At 43.4% G+C, this 21,951-nt stretch overlaps 1 protein-coding gene across 1 annotated transcript in view; it reads right to left on the reverse strand.

The window, feature by feature from the left end:
- Positions 1–946: 946 nt before the first annotated feature.
- Positions 947–21,951, reverse strand: part of LOC126284230 (trithorax group protein osa) — a 447,090-nt gene continuing 426,085 nt past the window's right edge. The window contains exons 8-9 of the mRNA XM_049983008.1: positions 21,668–21,894; positions 947–14,216 (exon numbers count right to left, since the gene is read on the reverse strand). Coding sequence (XP_049838965.1) covers positions 13,957–14,216; positions 21,668–21,894 — 487 coding nt within the window. The 3' untranslated portion in view covers positions 947–13,956. The remainder of the gene's footprint in view (positions 14,217–21,667; positions 21,895–21,951) is intronic.

The raw sequence follows: 21,951 nt of genomic DNA on the forward strand, positions 1-21,951 counted from the left end.
TCAAGTGCTCTGCCATCTGAGCTACCGAAACACGACTCACGGCCGCTCCTCACAGCTTTACTTCTGCCAGTATCTCGTCTCCTACGTTCCAAACTTTAACAGAAGCTCTCCTGCGAACCGGGCACACAGTTTTAATCTGCCAGGAAGTTTCATTATTGCGGATCAGCTGGCATCGCTTCAAGCTTGAAGTCTCCCCACACGGTGATGACATCTTCCAGCAAGATAAATGTCCATGTTCAAATGGTTCAAATGGCTCTGAGCACTATGGGACTTAACATCTGAGGTCAGCAGTCCCCCATAACTTAGAACTACTTAAACCTAACCAACCTAAGGACATCACACACATACAAGTCTGAGGCAGGATTCGAACCTGCGACCGTAACAACCGCGCGGTTCCAGACTGAATGACTGTACATTTTGAAAAGTCAGAGTCGTCCTACAGTGAGAGGCATTATAGTGAACTCACACTGATGTATTGGCCAGGAAATGTGCCCGATCTGTACCCGTGGAACACATATCGTGTGCCAGCTGTGTGCCCAGAAACCACCATCCCGTAATTTGCGAGAATTGCTTGGTCTGTGCGTTGACACCTGGTGCCGCATACTTCTGGAATCCTTTCAAGGAGCCGGGCTCTGTGGCTGAGCGGTTCTAGGCGCTTCAGTCCGGAACCGCGCTACCGCTACGGTCGCAGGTTCGAATCGAGCCTCGAACATGGGTGTGTGTGATGTTCTTAGGTTAGTTAGGTTCAAGTAGTTCTAACTCCTGGGGGACCTCAGATGTTAAGCTCCATAGTGCTCAGAACCATGTGAATCATGTCTTTCTAGGACTTTTAGAATCCATGCCAGGCAGAGTCTCTGTTGCACTGTGTTTGGGGACTGGGGAAACACGCCGTTACACAGTTGGTTATAATGTTTTGGGTCATCGGTGTACACTAATAACAGGCAACTGATTTTAAAAATATCTTTATTTAAATGTCATTATTCACAAAATAGTATAGTTGGCATTACAAATATCACTTATTTCCAAAGTTCACAGAAATCACACACTGCTTATGCAAATCTGGGAAAATGGAAATTAAACAACGTTTTATTACTTCTAAGAAGATGTTACATTTTATACTTTTATTTATATACAAAATATACACCACAGTGACATATATAAATTACGGATATCATACGAAATGTAGTGTGTTAAATTATGTCAAAGAGCAAAATATTGACATATACATTCGATTTCGTTGACTACGCCTCTTCAATAACCTCATAGAAAACTGACGCTGAATGCAAGAATAACTTCTGTGGGAGTACTTCAACGCCTCCCGCATACCTCACGTTTATTTCACCTACGCGTAAGCTATCGCAAATTAATTTCGAATGCTTCGAAACAGCGTAGCTTCAGAAATCCTACTATTTATTTATGCCAAGAGGGAATAGGATTCTTTTTCGCTTTTCCTGGCATGTAAGGCAGCTGCTATCTGCTTTGGAACTTCTGGCCTTTTGAGCGATGTTGATTTATAGCCTGTCGTGTAAAAAATTAAAGTACTGTACATCGCTAAATTAACTTGACAATTTTTGAAAGGTTGAAAGAATGAGTAGGGGTTGCAAATAACTCTGCGTTTCTTTTATACTTGATTTTTGCTTTCTACACTGTAACGGGAGTAAATCATATCTTGCATCTTACCTTATGTAAGCGTTTCAGCACTGTTGAATATTTTGAGGATACCTTTAATTCTTACATACATCAGACCACAACAGCTATTTCAATTTTCGTACTAATTTTATTTATCAGGCGAGTGGGAAGTTAAATGCTGAGAAACACATCTCCTTTAATTCGAGACAGTTTTTGCAATGAGTTCCATGAGTGTACTGAAAACCTTGTACGAGAAGATGGTACTCAACCTCCAGTATTCCGTCACCTCTTATACTCTCGAAAATGTTAAAAAGGTTCCAGTTTTATCTCATGTCTTGCCTACAGATCAATCACTTCCCTCACTAACATGAAACCTAAAGCTTGGTTAATGGTTTCGTTAAGGACACTCTGTTAAGTGACAGGGAGAATGTGGTACAAGAACAACATGGGAAATCAAAAACTAAGCCGAGATTTCCAAACAGTTCAGCAGTGTCGAAGACATAGTACTTCAATATTTCATAACATTATTTGGATGGTCAAAGTTTAAACATACTAACTTCTTGCGAGGCTCATAAAGTTGGCATAACAAAAACCGATGTACACGGAGAACTGAAGGGGAGTAATACTGTCTTCTTTCTTGGCGATAGTAAAGTCTTACATCAGCCAGTATACTTGCCCGAGGCGCACTGGGTCGTCGGCAGCATTTGACGTTTGTGTGTGAGTGGGATGTGGTCAACGCAGCAGTCTCCTTGTGGCGATAATTTTGTCTTACGAAACCAGAGCACAGAAATTAAACTCATCAGAATTTCTTCGCCTAGTCAGGTCCTGTTCAGACGAGTGAGTGCCCAGAGCTCGGCTTTCCTCCCCGCCGGAAGAGCTACCGAGCCGTACCGCGGCTCCTATTGGTCGGCGTGCGTAAGACTCACACGTGATTGGCCGAGACCTACTTTCCCCTACGAGCAGCCGAGCGGGCTTCTCGCACTTGCCGCACCCTCCCGTCCCGGATCACCGTTCGGCGAGCATCACACTTCTCGGAATTCGCTTTTGCTCAGCCTCACACTGACGCAAACATCTTCCTTTTTCGGAGGGGAATTTTCACGGATTTTCTCACTGGCGCACAATAACAGCACTCGCACGTCAATATAAAATAGTGTTCACCCAACACGTTGTTGTTCGATCAATTTTCTTTCTCACTTCCTCAACGCAAAGGGGAAAGTTCGTTCCAAGGGAGATTCTCTGCTTCTCTTCCTTTGAGTGCAGTAATAGGGCTTAAGTCACACGCATTAAATCTTTCACAAAATGACTCCGCTTTTGCAGTACATGTAGCGGAACTCTGATTTCTTCTTTGAGGGAACTGTTCAAGACGCTGTAGTTAAGAACAGGTTACTGCGGAAGAATTTTGAAAGTGGATGTTTGTGATGACGTGTTCACTTCAGTATAACTGATGCAAATAAAATTTAAAATCAACGAAAACAACAAGTTCAGATAGATATGAACTAAAGTTAAATATTAGAGTCAGCGTGATTTAACTTGTACATAAGTGTAGGAATGTAGAAGCCCAAAGAAAATTTCAGAAAAAGAATAAATGTGGCACGGGAAAAGCAAGGAAAACTTTTATGAACTGATGAATGGAATAGAGAGCCTGATTTTGGGCAAGAATAAATGAAACAGACGAAAGTGATGAAGAGAGTCAGAAAGGAGTTCAGCGGCTTACTAAATGTCGAAATTAGGCTAGATGCAATAGAAGATGTAAAATAACTGCGTTACACAGAAATTTTACGTGAAACAGCAGGGTTGCATAAGAGGGAGATTGTTGCAGGCTACGGAAACCGATTCCTTTCTTTCCTGGACAAATATACAACTATCAGTTATTGAGAAATCTCTAGTAAATCCTGACTTGAAGAAAAGGCACTAGGCACTTGCAAACAGTTAAAGTTGTGTAGAAGTAGTAAAACATTAAAATACGTATAGTACATTATCAGTTATGGCAACTTGTATGATGTGCAGTCTTAAAAAGATTAGCACGAGATAGCATGAGAAGGATATAGCATACAGAAAGGCAGGAAACTTTCAAACAAAGCAAAGAAAGAAAGGTAGGAGACGAAGTACTGGCGGAATTAAAGCTGTGAGGACGGGGCGTGAGTCGTGCTTGGGTAGCCCAGTTGGTAGAGCACTTGCCCGCGCAAGGCAAAGGTCCCGAGTTCGAGTCTCGGTCCGGCACACGGTTTTAATCTGCTAGGAAGTTTCAAAGCAAAGAAAAGTTGTAAAAGCACATATGTAACGAATACCTTTGAGAACATACTTGTATGTCTTATTCTATTAGAAGAAAACAGAAAGAAAAAGAAAGGATCAAAGGAAGATAGAAAGAACGAAAAAAACAGAAAGGAAGAGCGAGTTTGCAACAACCTGAATCTTATTCTGAAATCATAGCCCCTTGTTAAGCATAGACCTGTTGCAGGTGAAAAGCTTTTGCTTCTCTCTCACCTCTTAACTAGCTCACGCAGTCAGTTTTGCAGGGAAGAAACAGTTCGAGACTCAACCTAGACTGTGGTGTGAGACGACATTTTTCACGTTCAGAAGACATTTCTAGAGATGAAATCACATATGTCTCTCGAAATCGGGTTGCACGTGTAGCAGCGATTTTTTAACAAGTAATCACTCATTTAATGAGACATTACCTTGATATCACACCGATGATTTTTCTACGCCTATAATAAACACATACTTCTAACAGTGTAATTTTGCGTGCACGTTTTTTAAGACAGGCCTACAATCACATATGGTAGTGTCACGTGTTGCTGATGCGAGGTGGCGACGGCAGGGAGCAGTTTTATTGCACGTGCAGACCGTTAGTTGGTATTTCTTGTTGGAGCGTTTCCCTGGCGCGGTTACGGACGTCCTTGAAGGCCGCCGGAGATGTATTTACCAGTCAGGCTACCGTTATACGTACTTACAAGACTCTCGGACTTCTGATAGTTGGCAACAAATAGACTGCGGCAAATGCCAATGAATGCCAGTGTAATTTAGCGGAGGAGCAACAGTGGCTATGCCCGTTAGCACGCAAAGCATTACTGATTTATGTGACATTCGCAATGAACTATTGCTAGTTTTTAAGAATCATAAGGAAAATCTAGTTTCCAGGTGAAACGACGAATTGGTCCACGGGGCAAACTTCCTCACACTGCGCTGTAATAGCAAAAAGGTAGAGAATTATAATTGTGTCATTTGTGTGTGTGTGTGTGTGTGTGTGTGTGTGTGTGTGTGTGGGTGGGTGGGTGGGTGTGTGGAAGGAAACCTTAGCATAACTTTTTTCACTTAAAAAACTAGTTAAATAGGTACATTAGGGAAGTTCTGTGGATCTGAAAGCTCAGGATATAATTTGAATGTGACTAAGGGAAAATGACTGAAAGAAAAGAATGGTTACTGTGAAGATGTAGCACTATCAAAAAAGATGTTTAAGATATGAACAAGTAGACTGCTTTATTACAGTGTAAGGAGTACTTCCACTGCCTTGTGCTTGAATAGCATAGCAGTAACAGAAATGATGTGCCAGCAAGCAACAGCAGAAATTCAGGGTGAATGAAACAATTCTCAGCAACCAAAAGGTTTGAACACCATAGTACTGTAATAGATATGGTCCCTCCCATTGGAGATCATATGCCTTCCTCCGACCAAGCCGATTATAACGCGATCTACAGATTATCGTGGACTCCGAATCATAACGCAACAAGATATTTTTCGACTTAACATACAGTAGCATAGGTAAAAGAGGCGATACATTGACAGTACGCAAAACAAATTATTTGTAGACTGTACGCTTCGGAAGCTTTGTTAAAGTAAAATCTTTAATTCTGGATGTTGCTCTTTTCGTTGAATTCCAACCTTTCACTATTAATTATTTAGTGCACAACAGACAATAATGCAAGCTGTGGCTTTTTGGTACTGTATTTGACATAATTCAAAAACAATTTTCGTGCCAGTTAACGTCTTTTCGATTACTGTTTTTCACCCTTCGGGGAGTAACATGGGGCAGTAGCCTATGAACTTGCAACACTTCTTTGAATTCGTATTACGCTGTGGAGCGATCGTCTAGTCCGAAGCTGGGCAATCCTGAAACAAATAAGTATTTCTGCCTGTCGGCCACGTTACACGGCAAGTGCTCTATCCACATTCGCTGTAGATGTCCGCTCGTTCATTCGTTCACCGTTAAAGGCGGTTACAGACTAGACCAACGAACGACAAGCAACCGCTTCAAATACGATTCCATGTGACCGAACCCTCGGCGCCAATCGCTAGGTTTGATGAGGAGATGACAAATGGAAAGACAGTGCGCTGGCGGGCAATGTTCGGCCGGATCCATTGGCTGTCGTTCGTATGTCTTCGTTGGATTAGTGTGTATATGCCTTAATACGTCCTAGGTAGTGCTGCAAGCCTGAAGATTTCTTTCTCAACTATATTTGCTACATCTTCCTACGTGTAACTTGTGATCAGTAACACCACCACAGCTTCTATTTGTGGTGCGATTATTATGCCACAACGGGTTTCGTTCTAAATTAGCATCTTCAGGTGTCAAAGTGGCAGAAATACGTCGGTGTCATGACTCAAAAATGTTTAATCACCAAGGATAAAGCTGAAAAGCAAATGCTTCAGCGTAGTGAGCAGACTGATCCAATATGCCGACCGTCTGCCACAAGTGCAGTAAGCAGTATCTGCAGGGCCATACTATGTTCGTCCGGCGATTAGGTACTTTACTCCGGCACGTTGTCAGCTGAAGATGATGCTTTAGTACGAAACCGGAAGCGCTGTAATAAAAGCATCTGAAATAGCTGCTGAGGTGGTTTTAATATCATTCACATTATTCAGCTGGGGAGGCACAAAACGATCAACCAACTTGTAGTCCGCACAGCTGAAAATGAGATGAACGTTTTTTTTAATTTATTTTTTTATTTTTTATGAGTATGTGACGGATGGTGATATCAGAAGACAGTGTACTACCGTTTACAGCATTCTGGTTTACATAAGCGGCCCTACGCGGTGATGCTGTGGAGGCAGGGGTGGAGGGGGGGTGGGGGGGGGAGGTTGCCAGATACTCAGTGCACAATCCATGACTAATCTAAGCATTAATTTATTCTCAAAGGTACTACATCACTAAAGAACTGCAAAATTAACACTCCAAAAAGTTGTTGAAAATTTCAACTGGATTAGCTAGTTAACCTATCCGGGGTAGCTCCCGCACCCCAGCACGGGATGGGCTAGGCCCGTTCCTTTCTGTGGCCGGTGCTGCAAGCCTGCGCAGGCGGCCTCCGTGGTGCGGAAGCCGAACACTTTGTGCAGCCCTGCGGAACGTGCGGCGGCCTTCTGCAGCACCAAATGTCAGCCGCGGCCCGCCCACGGCGCTGCACGGAACACTACAGCTCGGCACGGCCTCTCGCCGGCTTCTGCACTCTGCCCCACTGGCCGTGCATCCTGCTCCAGCAGCGTTTTCCGCGATCCTTAAATTTACCTGTTGTCACGGAGAAAAGTTTTCATCGTTAGAACCCGTAGGGGTGGGAGGATAGATGGTGGCGTATAGGTTTCTAATTGCTACACAGGGCGCTAGTGTCGGACGTTACAATCCAGCCTTCTCGACGGGTTCTTAAGCTCTCGGTACATGACAAGCGAGTGAACGATCGCCAAGGTCGCTTTCGGATAGAAAGCCCTGTGCATAAGCTCTCCAAAAGGCACGCAGTCATTGAGAGCCTGCGTGTCTGTTGGTTGGTTTCGTACACTAAGCCTTCTGCACAACTCCTGTCTTGGGGGTCCTTCACGCATACGTTCGACGAATAATACCGGCTCTGTTTAGCAAGGACGTCCAGATGCTGTCAAGGGATTTCAACACCTCCACTGAGACAGGCTATGCGGATCATTTGTTACTACTTGCAGAAGAAAGGACTATGTGTCTGCTCCGTCTTTCACTTTCACCATTCTTGTTATTTCTTGTCTAAAATCATAGCATCTCATTCCATCATCATTTGTTACCAGCGGCCACAGCGTACTCGTATAGCAACCCGTTAGTCGGATGAATAAGTCAAACCAGCTTCATTAAGACCACCCCGGAGGAAGTACCTAAATAAATGTTTATCATATATATAGGGTGTTCCTCTCTAGAGACATGAGGCACATTTTCTCTAGCTTGTCGGCAAATACCGGCAATTTCGTTTTTGCGATGTGTAACTGGAGTCACCCTCATCAAACACTGCTCGCATCTTCCATGCGACTTCTATTGTCGAGGAAAAGCGTCAGTTTCTTTCCCGTTACGAGTAAAATGATATTTAACTACGAATTTTACGTGTCCATGGGACAGAGCGATCAAGAATTAGTATAGTACGATATTCGGCTTACCAACTGATACCAACGTGGACAATAAAACAGAAGGAATAAACCAGTACTCCAGCCCTCTCACTGCTACCGCTATGGAGCAGTACTGCTCAGTCGCTGTTGGTGTACTGGTTATTCCTCGTATTTTACTGTCCTTGTTAATACATTTTGCTAACCCAGTATCGAACTAGACTAATTTGGGACCGCTGTATCGGATACACACGTAAAATTTTGCTTTAAAAATGATTTTATTCGTAACGGGAAGAAAGTGACGCTTTACGTGGGCACTTTTCGTGGCACGAAAGACTTGGTGAGCGGTATTTGTTTGGGGTGACTCCAAATATACACCGCAGAAACGAAATTGGAAATATCTGCCGAAACACCAGAGAAAATGTGCTTGACGACTCTCAGGAGTGAGACGCAGTATATCTCGAAAACAGGACTTGGTCAAAAAAGATGGGTTCAGTACACACTCACGAGAAGGAAACAAACACAAAACTGTGTGACCTCCAGATCGTTAAAAGAGCACCAGCCCCTTCCTGACCCGTCAGAAACCACGAAATATTTCATTGAGATTCAAATTATTGTAGTATTATGTCTGGTCTAACACCTGGTGAACCTCAGCGGCCTCCTGATGTGACTGTGGTCGTAATTCAAATGTATTCTCCTTCACTCCTAACTTTTACCTTTCGTTACTCTTCTAAAGTATATAATCTGATTTATATTAGGTGGCTTACTGAAAAGAAGAGTAGAAGAAGGGAAGAGTATGTAAAAACCGTCAATAGGGCTACGATTTTGTATGGAGGCGCTTTAGTTTACGTGTAACTCCATTGAAAACGCACTGTCTTTCAGAAGACTGCACCTTTTCTACGAATGACACTAACAGCGCTTTTTTTCAGTTTTTTCAGTCGGCATACCGTCAGCGAATGGAGGTGTTTCCAGCTTCCAGGTTCACCATTTTATACAACGAAAAGAAAAAGGAAGACATATTAAATTCCAAGGAATACGCTGGTTAGGACATATGGAAAAGATAGCAGATGACAGGATGCCAAAAAGAATAACGAAAGGAAGATTGTGTTCCACTAGAAGTAGTGCTGACCAAGAGCAAGATGGCTGGACAATGTGTTGGCTGACCTTACAGAGATGAAGATTTGAGGGTGGAAGGATAAATCAGGGAACAGATATGTATGGAGTCAGCTTGTTGAGGAGACAAAGACCCATAAAGGGCTGCAGTGATAAAGAACTATCTCAACAGCCAATATTATGAGCGATGACTCCGACAATCAAATACAGTCAAAATCAACAGTTGAAAATCGATAAGGAACTAGCATTTTATGGCTTAACCTTTTTCTGGGAATAATCTACACTGCATACACCACAGTTATGCTACTCGAATAGTTTTCGAGTGGAAAGAAAGACAAAAAATACAAGAAAAGGAAATCAGAAATGTACGTTATTCGCAGAGATGCCATCAAAACCATTTAGTAAAAGATGTCCGGCAGTAAATTAAGATTTTCTACTGCAAAAAATACTTGACAAAATTTAATACACCGTCGCAGTATTTTGTGTGCGCCTGGCGATACGTTATTGTAGCTGTGACTAAAAAAAATCACAAGATACTCTTTGTTACGCAAGGCACAGCAGACGTCAACGTGCCTTACGCATAACGTCTCTTCCGAAGCCTCGAATGCGTATTTTCAGAAAAGACCCGCAGCCTGAATTCCTAGCGAAATGTTTTCGTTGACACGTTACGCAATTGCATCACGGGACAGCTGCGACCTGGGGATATCCAGAACGTAACCTCTTCCTCTGGATAATAAACTTTACTAATCATCAGCTGTACTCAACAAACAAGATCTAAACTGTGGCGATGTGAATTTGAGAGCAAACTCCAGGAGCCATGCGAGAACTGCGCTCCAGGTTTTGGAGGCTGGAGCTGACGTATTGTTACCAACACGCGGTCGTCCTTGACGTGAAGGTCAGCTGCGAGACGTGGTCGCTGCTTTTCCTGGCTCGCAGCCGAGTTGACGACAAGGCACCACGCTTGTACGACATCCAAAGGGAAGTCGCTCTCTGGTGGGCTACCCATTCGCCCCTTTTACCACCCTCACTGCAGACATCGCGGGTTCGATGGCATTAAGCTACTCAGCGCCTTCGACACATCTCCGTTAAGAAGAGGAAACCTTCGTTCAATTGGCATTGTTACGAACTGTTAAGTCAAATTGCACGACGAAAGAACGTGTGACTCAGCTGTCAGTCCCACCACTGTATACCATACCTCGCTGTCCAATAATCAAACGCAGGCAAAGCAAGGTATGTGCTTTTAGAGGCTGGTTTATAAACAATGTGTGGTACGCAATAGCGAGATGATCGCTTATTTACACGCTTGCTCCTAATGTTTAAAAGAACTTCCCACCACAGGCAAATCAAAATTGAGAATATAAGAAACAACAGAAAAAAGTAAGTCTATGTGGACAGAAGAACGTAGATATCACGAAAATAACGCTACGTTGGGGTCGACGAGGATAAGTTAAGGAGATAGGCAATGCTCTTACTTAGTGAACCAAGTCGGCATTCATTTAGAGTGTGCAGGAGGAATCACGGGAAACTTCAATCGGGACGGAGATTTCGGCCTACGCTCGTCTCGAATATGAATCGAGTGTCATAGCCACATCATTTTAAAAATTCTCATGAGCTAACACGACACAGAGTCCAGTAGTTATATTTTCTATTGCTAAAACGTAAACAGTTTACCATTTTTGTCTGTAGGATAGATGGCCAGTTCTTAACCTAGAAGCTGGAAGGAGCGCCTGTGTTTATTGAGACGTATCAATGGAAAAAATATTGGATAATTTGATTTAGTAACGTCGTAGTTAAAATGTGATTATCTGAAAGAGAGTGTACTCTTTACGCAGTTGCAGGTGAAACAATCAGAGCCGGTGCAGCAAGTACACTGTTGTCCTAAGAAGCGCTTGTTAGTATTACACATAATGCACAAAGCATCTATTGCGAGTGCTATGTCCTAGCTTTTCTCTGCTCTATGGACTGACTTATCTAACCAGCTATAGGGGTACATACAAGTTAACACAGGTTAACGTAGATTTTGAACGATGTTAGAGCATTTGCTACATTAAAAGATGGCTGTCAGAGTTAAAAGAAGTGGTGGGTGACAAGAGGGAAAAATATAAAACCGACTAAGAATTCAGCCACACGATGGTATGAAATATCAACTGAGAAGCAGTGCCGAAAAGCTCGTCGCAAAATAAAAATAAATAAACAAAAAAAGCAGAATCCAGTGCACTTCAGACGCGAAAATTTTGGATTCATGCAGAAGAATGGTCTTAGAAATAGTAACACTGCTGAACTATTGAAAAGAAGAAAGGGAAGTTACACTTTAATGGTTCTTCTGGGTGATTCGAGAGAATAATAGCTCAGATGAACGAAGATGTAACGGTCCACTAAGTGGATCCATCCCAGAATTCGCCTTTAGAACTTCAGAAAAACAACGGAAAAAATTGGACTAGGTTGTCAGAAGGGCATTTGAAGCTTGCTACTCATGAATACAATTGCAATGTCTGTACCAGAAACCAAGAGGGGTGAAGGAACGAAAAGCGATACCAATGAAACAAATTTCTTAACAGATCACCTATAATTTTTTTATCATCACACAGTATGTAAACATTAACGACCACATTGAACGTAACATGTCAACTGAGACTCATTCGGAATAACATATACTATAGAGGTTGGGAACCATCTCAGCACCCCTTCAGATGGCCGATCACATTGGTCACCGTATCACCGAAGATGTTGCCCTTGAAACAACACCGTTCTCGTCGCGAAAGTCACTTTAGGAAACATGCCCATCTACAAGTGACTATTGCCGAAGGCGCAACTTTTTGAATTGGAGAGTTTACTTTCCCCCTGAAACATGGTGACGAAGTTTGTCGTTGCAAACTGTCTGCAACTCGGGCTCATTATTAATTAAATCCAATTAAAAATCATTCACCTAAAAAGCCTGCTACTAACAGGTGCTCAGTTATTTTTTATCAGTGTAGGCCGATTGTAGCAACTGCCGAACACGCCATTTCATACCAGACGCAGCCTAATTTCTGGCAAAACCGTAAGTAATTGTTTATATACATACATACAGACGGTAATGTATCACTTCGACTGTATGCGGTATTATCAAAATATTAATCAGAAGCTATATAATAGATTTTGAGCAAGATTTAGCATCAGAGAACGCTTTGAACATTAATAATATTACAGGGTATTCGTTGTTGGATTTTGAATATAATACGCTGTTAGGTTTAGTATTCATACCAGTCTATCGTCCTAAGAGAGTCCTAGCGTAATAAACTATGTTCGTTTAGTCTTTGTTATCGACAAACATTTGAATGGGCTGGTGATAGCCGTAGATTTGGCGGCTTCTGGAGGGAGCTTTAAATTTCTACATATGAGAAAGTCACATAAGGACAAACAAGACATTTTGGTTCACCAGTCACATCACAGTTCTCGATAGGCTGAATGCTGATTACAATAAAATCTATTATATTGTTTATGTATTACAATTTTATAAACTTAATTACATAAATACCGTAATTGATCTAGTGAAAACCTACTAGATATAGTCGCACGTGGAAAAAAATAACGAGAATTAACACAATTTCCCGACTTGCTGACATTTATTCCTCTGTTCTGCTCTTGGGATCTACCGCATTCTTTCTCTGCTATAAGGACGGAGTTCATCATGAGTTAATTACAAAATGTTTTGTAAAGAATACATTGAGATGCATGAACTTGGCTGCTCTGGGAAGGTATAATTAACTTCACCATCGGTATCTCCTGAAACATCTAAATATTTCCGGGATAATTTGAAAGTGTTTTCCTGTAAAAGTAATGCTAATACAATGAAGTCTCTTGCGTCTCGTCTTGCTGTGGCATTGTCTTGCTGTGACCTCTTCGGCAGAGTGAAGGTCACTAGTCAAGGATGAAAAATGGTAGAAACTGAGCAAATATCACATTTTTCTTCAGTAAGAGCTCCTCACAAAAAGATACCAACGCACATTAGTTCATTGTCGTCAATGACCAGCTAGATATGCATCATCTGAACAGTTCAAATTTCTTACGACTCTATTTTCCAGAGCACGTGAAACTAGTTCTTTCGATGTATCAGAGTTTCTGATGAAGAGCACGTTGCAACACCAGATGCATACAACATTTCTCACGAAGCTTTACTAGTGAGCAGAGAACACTCAGCTGACGAGACAGTGCAGAGGGATGGGTGGGGGTGTCGCAGGGATGCGTCGTATTACAACGTTGTTTACACTTGCTAGAATACCTGCGCATATATTCTAGCAATGTTTCTCTCGCCAGTGGCTCTTCTAATTCAAAACTATACATTTAAAAGTTTGCGAAAAGTACATTTCTGTAGAAAACAGTATTTTTCTGTGCGTTATCGACCCACACAATATAATCAAACTGTCCCCCATAACCTTTCCATCGCAACTGACGCTGAAAGTTACAACTGCACCACTAGTAAAGGTCGTCAAATGAGTTGTATGAAGCATGTGCAAAGGAAAATAAATGCCTGGAGGATATATAGTTAAAAACGTCGCGATGGCCAACTAGCTAACATGGCACTCAGATGAAATACAAGCAGTGGAAACAACATGACAAATCCTTCCCTAAAACTGGGTCACCAGTTGTGAGCGCCAGTCTTGTACAACATGAAGTATCGACGATTCACACATGTTTATAAAAATTGCGGGGCACCTGTGTTCGAAACATAAACTGTCTTAACTCAAACCGTGGTAGTGTTCTTGGACAGCTGCATATGCTCTTGCTTCCTTGTGTGATCGTAGATCGAGTCACCACTGGAGAAGAACGAAGTGGGATCTCTCAGGACGTGGGCGGTCCAGCGGGTCAACACGCGACTGTCGGTTCCGGCTGTTGCGATGCGTGACGTCAGTAAGGGTGGACGGCGGCGAGGCCTACGCGACCCGAGGAGACGGAGCTGTTGGTGCGGTGCAGTGGCAGCGCGCCCTCGGCGTAGCTGTGCCGGTAGCCGCCGCCTGGGGGCGCCGCCATCGGAGGCGGGCCGCCGCCCCCGCGTCGCGGGGCCGACCCGCCCCCGCCACCCGCACTGTGGTGGTTGAGGCGCGCAGTCTCGCGGTCCAGGCCCGGGAAGCGCTCGTGGTCGGCCAGCTCCTGGTACTGGCTCATACCTGTAACCAAACGAAAAATATCAGCGCTTTTCAAACAAAGCGCAGACGCCGTGACAGTACACTAGGATGTTACGTCATTACGGTACATGATTATTCGTAAATACCTCCAGGGTTTCAGTAGAGAACCATGCTGAAACTACAAAACGTAGAGAAATTAGTCACATATCAGTGGACACAAAAACTCTTGTTACAGGTACACCATATAGGTACTATATACACTGTTGTTGTTGTGGTCTTCAGTCCTGAGACTAGTTTGATGCAGCTCTTCATGCTACTCTATCCTGTGCAAGCTTCTTCATCTCCCAGTACCTACTGCAGCCTACATCCTTCTGTATCTGTTTAGTGTATTCATCTCTTGGTCTCCCTCTACGACTTTTACCCTCCACACTGCCCTCCAGTACTAAATTGGTGATCCCTTGATGCCTCAACACATGTCCTACCAACCGATCCCTTCTTCTTATTAAGTTGTGTCACGAACTCCTCTTCTCCCCAATTCTATTCAATACCGCCACATTTGTTATGTGATCTATCTATCTAACCTTCAGCATTTTCTCTAGCACCACATTTCGAAAGCTTCCATTCTCTTCTTGTTCAAACTACCATACTTTCACTTCCATACATGGCTACACTCCACACGAATACCTTGAGGAACGACTTTCTGACACTTAAATCTATACTCGATGATAACAAATTTCTCTGCTTCAGAAACGCTTTGCTTGCCATTGACAGTCTGCATTTTATATCCTCTCTGCTTCGACCATCATCAGTTATTTTGTTCTCCAAACAGCAAAACTCGTTTACTACTTTAAGTGTCTCATTTCCTAATCTAATTCCCTCAGCATCACCCGACTTAATTCGACTACTTTCCATTATCCTCGTTTTGCTTTTGTTGATGTTCATCTTATACCCTCCTTTCAAGACAAGGTTGGGAAGGGAGTGAGACAGGGTTGTAGCCTCTCCCCGATGCTATTCAATCTGTGTATTGAGCAAGCAGTAAAGGAAACAAAAGAAAAGTTCGGAGTAGGTATTAAAATCCATGGAGAAGAAATAAAAACTTTGAGGTTCGCCGATGACATTGTAATTCTGTCAGAGACTATATACACTATGTGGTCAAAAGTATTCGGACACTCCCAAAACCATACGTTTTTAATATTAGGTGCGTTGTGCTGCCACCTACTGCCAGGTACTCCATATCAGCGACCTCAGTAGTCATTAGACATCGTGTCAGAGCAGAATGGGGTGCTCCGTAGAACTCACAGACTTCGAACGTAGTCAGGTGATTGGGCGTCACTTGTGTCATATGTCTGTACGCGAGATTTCTACACTCCTGTACACTCCTAGGTCCACTGTTTGCGATGCGGCAGTGAAGTGGAAACGTGAAGGGACACGCTCAGCACAAAAGCGTACAGGCCGACCTCGACTCTTGGCTGACAGAGACCGCCGACAGCTAAAGAGGATCGTACTGTGAAATAGGCAGACATCTATCCAGACCATCACACTGGAATTCCAAACCGCATCTGGGTCCACTTCGAGTACTATGACAGTTAGGCGGGATGTGAGAAAACTTTAATTTCTTGGTCGATCGGCTGCTCATAAGCCACAAATCACGCCCGGTAAATGCCAAACGACGCCTTGCTTGGTGTAAGGAGCGTAAACATTGGACGACTGAACAGTGGAAAAACGTTGAATGGAGTGACGAATCGAGGTACATAATGTGGCGATCCGATGCCAGGGTGTGGGAATGGTGAACGCTCGGTGAAAACATCTGCCAGCGTGTGTAGTGCGAGCAGTAAAATTCGGAGGCTGTGCTGTTACGGTGATGTCATGTTTTTCCTGGAGGGCGCTTGCAGTCCCTGTTGATTTGCGTGGCACTACCACAGTTCAGGCCTACATTGATGTTTCAAGCACCTTTTTGCTTTCCACTGTTGAAGAGCAATTCGGGGATGGCGATTGCACCTTTAACACGATCGAGCACCTGTTCATAATGCACGACCTGTGATGGAGTGAGTACACGACAATAACATCCCTGTAATTGATTGGCCTGCACCGAGTAGCGATCTGAATCCAATATAACTCCTTTGGGATGTTTTGGAACACGGTCTTCGTGCCAGCCCTAACCGACCGACATCGACACTTCTCCTCAGTGCAGCACTCCGTAAAGAATGGGCTACCATTTCCCAAGAAACCTTCCAGCATTGAACGTATGCCTGCGAGAGTCGAAGCTGTCATCAAGGCTAAGGCTGGGCCAACATTATGTTGAATTCCAGCATTACCGACGCAGGGAGCCACGAACTTGTAAGTCATTTCAGTGGTGTCCGGATACTTTTGATCACATAGTGTATGACGCGGCAACCGTCAGTACATGTGAACACTTCATGGAAATGGAGGAGGACCTTAGTTTATGCCGTAGGGGAAATGCAAAGGAGGAGAAGAGTTACTGCAGTGCAGCGGACCAGCAAAGCGGTTAGGGGCGGCACAAGCACACGTAAGAGAACGTTAAGTGGGTTTCTTTTACATGCATAGCTCTGTGAAATGTACAATCCGGTAGTAAATAGTAGCCTAACTGTTAAGAAGGTGTTGACAGATATTTAAGGTATTTGCAGACACAAGGTCACATTACGAGCAATACATCTCATCGATTGACAAAAAATTATCGATCTTTCACAGTCACTATTTCCTTATACAAAACACGTTTAGAAAATGCACCAGCCTTAGTTTCTTCATTTTCTGTAGCCATGTCTGCTTCACTTCCACTGGCAGTGTCAGTTGACTGACTGTCATTTTCACTTGCGAAGTTAGTATTGCTTCCATCACTGTGAATGACTATAACTATTCGAGTCTGCACCGCTTCTGACATTTATGATCACATCCGGCTACAGTTGTAAAAGTACTGTAGGCAACTGAAGACTACCATAAGTACGTATGGTCTACAGTAGTTTTCCTAGTAACCTTCGTCACTTAAGGCTGTACACACATTACCAGTACATTGGGGCTGTTGCATAGGTGTCAGGTGTTACCTCATGACTATCACTTTCTCTAGGCATGCTATCAGTATCTTACTAGATTCCCCTAAAAACTGGAAGCAGTGAACTGTCTAGAAACTGAGTGAGTTTATGTAAACGGCTTTGATAAATTAAGATGGTACGCGTATTACCAGTAAGTTGGATGTGTTACGTACCTATCGGGCGTTAACTCATAACGATCGCTTTCTTTGCGTATGCTATCAGTATCTTACTAGAGTCCCCTAAAAACCGGAAGCAGTGAACCGTCTATAAACTGGGTGAGGGTGTATAAAGGACTGGGTAATCTACTGAACATTTTTGTTCTACGTAGAAGTCCTCCTGTCTGTTGCCCTAGAATAAACAGTAATTATAGCAAAGCTGAAACTGTCAACGTTTAATTCAGGTTTTAGTCCAAAATTGTTGATTTATTAGCTGAAACAGAGGGTGTTGTAGTAAAAATAAAGAAAACACTATCGAATTGTCACATAGCGCTAAAAAACGCAATTTTCTCACCAAAAAGTAAAATAAAAAATTGCAAAACAAAAATAAAGCAAATATTGCTTTGAGTATTTCGCCGAACTTATACAAAACACGTTTCAGTTATCCATAAACAACTTGTGCATTTATCAGAAATAACGGGAAACTCTTGCCTTTGATCATGATGAAGAACGTTGTATTGAGTACAAAACAGGAACATTAATTATTTTATTAATGTTTCTACTTGTAATCTCCTTGAAACAAAAATAATTCCTTTGGTCACCTGAAAGCGCGAGAGTTCTGTGATCAACTAATTTTATTACTAATAAAATGCAGTTTATATTCTGTAAGGGTATAAAATACGCAAATGACTAACAGTGAATGATGTTTGGTTCTAATCATGTGAAAAAAAAACAACCAGACAAACAAAAAACGAAGAGAAATCAAGGGCTCCCATTTTCTCTCTTACACATTCATTTATGTTTCTTTCCCTATCAATGTTACTACTACTATCGGTACACTGGTGTGCAAAATTAAATCAACAAACAGGAATTTTGCAAGGTTCTTTTATTTTGCCACTAAACAGTATGAACAGGTGATAGTAAAGTAGAAACAACATGAAGAATACAGTCGTAAACAACTGCAATATGAGAAACGGTAGACAAAAATGTTCTTCGTTTTTTCCAACTTAACGGATTTGCACACACATTCCGACAACTGGTTCATGTGATCAGTATGGGGCGTGACCACCTCTGACAACAATACAAGCCTCACAGCAACGGGGCACGCTGTGAATGATGTCGTCAATCTCAAGTTGAGGCAATAACGCCCATTCTTCCTATAGAGCGGCTCGCAGTCTAGGAGAGTGGTTGGTAGATGCTGACGTCATACAAGTCGTCTCCCTATAGCATCTCAGACATGCGCTATGGGATTAAAATCCGGAGAGCGAGTGGACCACGCCATGCGTGCAATATCTTCCGTTTCCTGGGAAACATCAACCACCCGTGCTCTATGAGGTCGAGCATTATCGTCCATCAAAGGGATTGTCGGCCCACAGCCTCGCAACAACCGCACATGAAGCCCCCACATGAAGTCGCAAGACCTCGTCACGATACCTGACAGTAGTTAAACCTTTATCATTCACCCGTACAATTTCATGAAGAGGGGTTCGAATGGTAAACATAATCCCTACCCAGACTATTAGGAATCCTGTTCGATATCGGTCTCTTTCCACAATGTTTGGGTCTCAGAATCGTGTTCCACGTTCCCTCAAGATCGAATCCATCGAGAATCACTCTCCAGACTAAATAGAGACTCATCTGGGAAAACAACATTGGCCCTCTCTTCGACCGTCAGGTGGCATGTTGATGGCTCCACTTTTGACGTTCCCGTCTTTGTAGACGAGTCAGAGGTAGACATACGGCAGGTCTCCGACAGTAAAAGCCACCCTGCCGAAACTTCTGTACTCCGTTTGCCTCGATACAACATGTCCTGTGGATACTGCTGACTCACATGCCAGTTGCCGTGCTATACCAAGGCGGTACTATCGTGCCCTTACGGCCAAATAACGGTCCTCTCTTCTGAAGTCACACCTGGGCGGACCTGCCGCAAGTGGGCGAACTCCACCAAGTATCCACTCGCAATGACCACAACCATGACTCACCCCTACAACATTTTCTCTGGGTATGCCCTTATAAGTCATTGGTCAGGTCTGTGCTACAAATCGAATTGTTGGTTAGCGATTTTCGTTGATGGTGCCTAATTTCCATTTTTCCCATATTAAGAGAGACATACACTTGCCAGAAAAGTTCCTTTATGAAAGTATTACACAATGAATAATGTTAAGTCAAGCAATATCTCTTCTGCTACATTCGTATCCTGGTGGATTTAAGTCTATCTGACTTGTGCATTATCGCTGACGCACGGGGTAACAAGTTTTGGAGCTGCGTACTCAATGACTTACTGCGTTACTGTTTAGCTAGACACTTTCCCCTATCTCTTACAGTCCCCCCGTACTGGCAAACTACAGCATGGAAATATTTCAGTTAACCTCATACGCTCCTCATATCGCGTAGGTTTTCACGGCCTGCATCTTCATTAGTTAAAACTTCCGGGTTGAGAAGTTGTGGTCGATCTGTAAAACTTCTTCTTCCTGACGTTTCGTTTGCAACTGCGGTCAACATCTTCCGAGGTGAGTGAACAACTGGGTGCCAGGCCATGGAAGTCCCGTTTATATAGAGCGCATAGAGGACACGACCATACGTCACGTGGGGCCGGCTGTAAATCTATCTCTGACTAACGTCATTATTCTCGATAGAAGTAATCAATTGTCACATCGTTGGTGCAAAGTCGACCGCCATATCTTGCCTAACATTAAGCCTTCCTCTTTTCTATTAGAATTTTTGTGGTGTTTCTGAATCTCTATAGGTTCCCTATACATAATGCATAATAATGCGATGTCTTGCCTAGCACACTCGCCCCACTAAATTCTATTTTCATGATCACCGTCTTTAAAAAAAATGTTACGCTACTGCTGATTTGTCGGTGTGTCCTAGTCGACAGTTCCTTTTGTGATCGGTTAAGAGGGTACTGACACATCTTTTCGTTGTTCCAATATAAACCTTCCCACAGTTACACCGAATTTTATACACCCCAGGAGTTGCAGTCCGGCAGTAAGTGCCCTTTCAAGTGGTCTCGGTATGTGGATGATACTTTTGCGGAATGGAATCACGGTGAAGAGGAATTGTACGGTTTCTTAGTGCATCTAAATAGTATTAATCAAAAGATACGATTTACTTTGGAGAAAGAGAGCAATGGACAACTAAATTTTTTGAATGTATCAGTAATTAAACGGACAGAACGGAGTCTAGGGTATCAAGTGTATAGAAAAGATACACACACCGACCGTTACCTCTATACGGGTTCGAAATGTCATCTCAGACAGAAGAGAGGTGTCATTAAAACATTGGTGGACAGAGCTAATAAGGTCTGTGAACCAGTTTATTTGCAAGATGAAGTAAATCATTTGTGGACGGCTTTTAGGAAAAATGGATACGCTGACAACGAGATAGATCGAGCACTTCATCCCAGAAGTCTGACAACATTCATCAACAACAAGTGTCAGCTGAAAAAGTTTTTCTTTCATTTATTCACAATATTACGGACCGTACTGGGAAAGTTCTGGCCGAGTTTCAAGTTGAAACAATCTTTAGACCCACCAAGAAGGTTAGTGAGTGTTTAAGATCCGCGAAAGACGCACTATACCCCTTAGCAATTCCTGGGGTGTATATAATTCCGTGTAGCTGTGGGAATATTTATATTGAATCAACAAAAAGAAGTGTCAACACCGGCTTAACCGAACACAAAAGGAACTGTCGACTAGGACATACCGGCAAATAAGCTGAAGCGGAACATGTTTTTAAAGATGGTGATGACGAAATAAAATTTAGTGAGACGAACGTGATAGCCAGAACATCGCATTATTATGCACATATGTATAGGGAAGCTATAGAAATTCAGAAACATCACAATAATTTTAAAGACTTCAAGTTAGATAAGATATGACGGTCGACTTTACACCAAACGATGTGGCAATCGATTATCTTCACTCGAGAATAATGACGTTAGTCAGAGATAGACTTACAGTCGGCCCCACAAGACGTATGTGCTCTATACAAACGGGACACCACGGCCTGGCACCCAGTCGTTGACTCACCTTGGAAGATATTGACCGCAGTTGGCAACGAAACGTCAGGAAGAAGTAGTTTTACAGATCGACCACGGCCTGCCAGCCCGGAAGTTTTAACTAATGACTCACACACTCCGTTTTAGCTCTTTAGAAAACACAAGTGCTGCAAAAGGACTGCAGCCACCATTCAATAATGGAACTGTGAAAGGGCCCTCTGAAGGAGTCAGTCGGGAGGGGCCCAGCAGCCTGGGCTGCTGCTTGGGGCGCCGACTGCAACTGCTCACCTGGCGCGTCCTGGTACGACCTCCTCTTGAACTCGCGCGCCAGCTCGTTGGAGTTGCGCCGGCGCTCCTCCTCCAGGACGTCGAACATGGAGCGGCGCTTGTCGTAGCCGCGGGGCGGGCTGTAGGCGTCGCCCAGGGGGCTGGCGTCCCGGTGCCGGGGGGCGGCCGCAGGCGCGGGGGCGGCGGACAGCGGCGCCGGCGCGTGGGATCGTCCGGGGCTGCGGTACCTGTGGGCGGGAGGTCACCTATTCGTAACACCTATTTTTGACCTGTTTTGTTTCTGT

The sequence above is a fragment of the Schistocerca gregaria genome, chromosome 8 (genome assembly GCF_023897955.1).
Source record: "Schistocerca gregaria isolate iqSchGreg1 chromosome 8, iqSchGreg1.2, whole genome shotgun sequence".
In the NCBI taxonomy this organism is placed as follows: domain Eukaryota; kingdom Metazoa; phylum Arthropoda; class Insecta; order Orthoptera; family Acrididae; genus Schistocerca; species Schistocerca gregaria.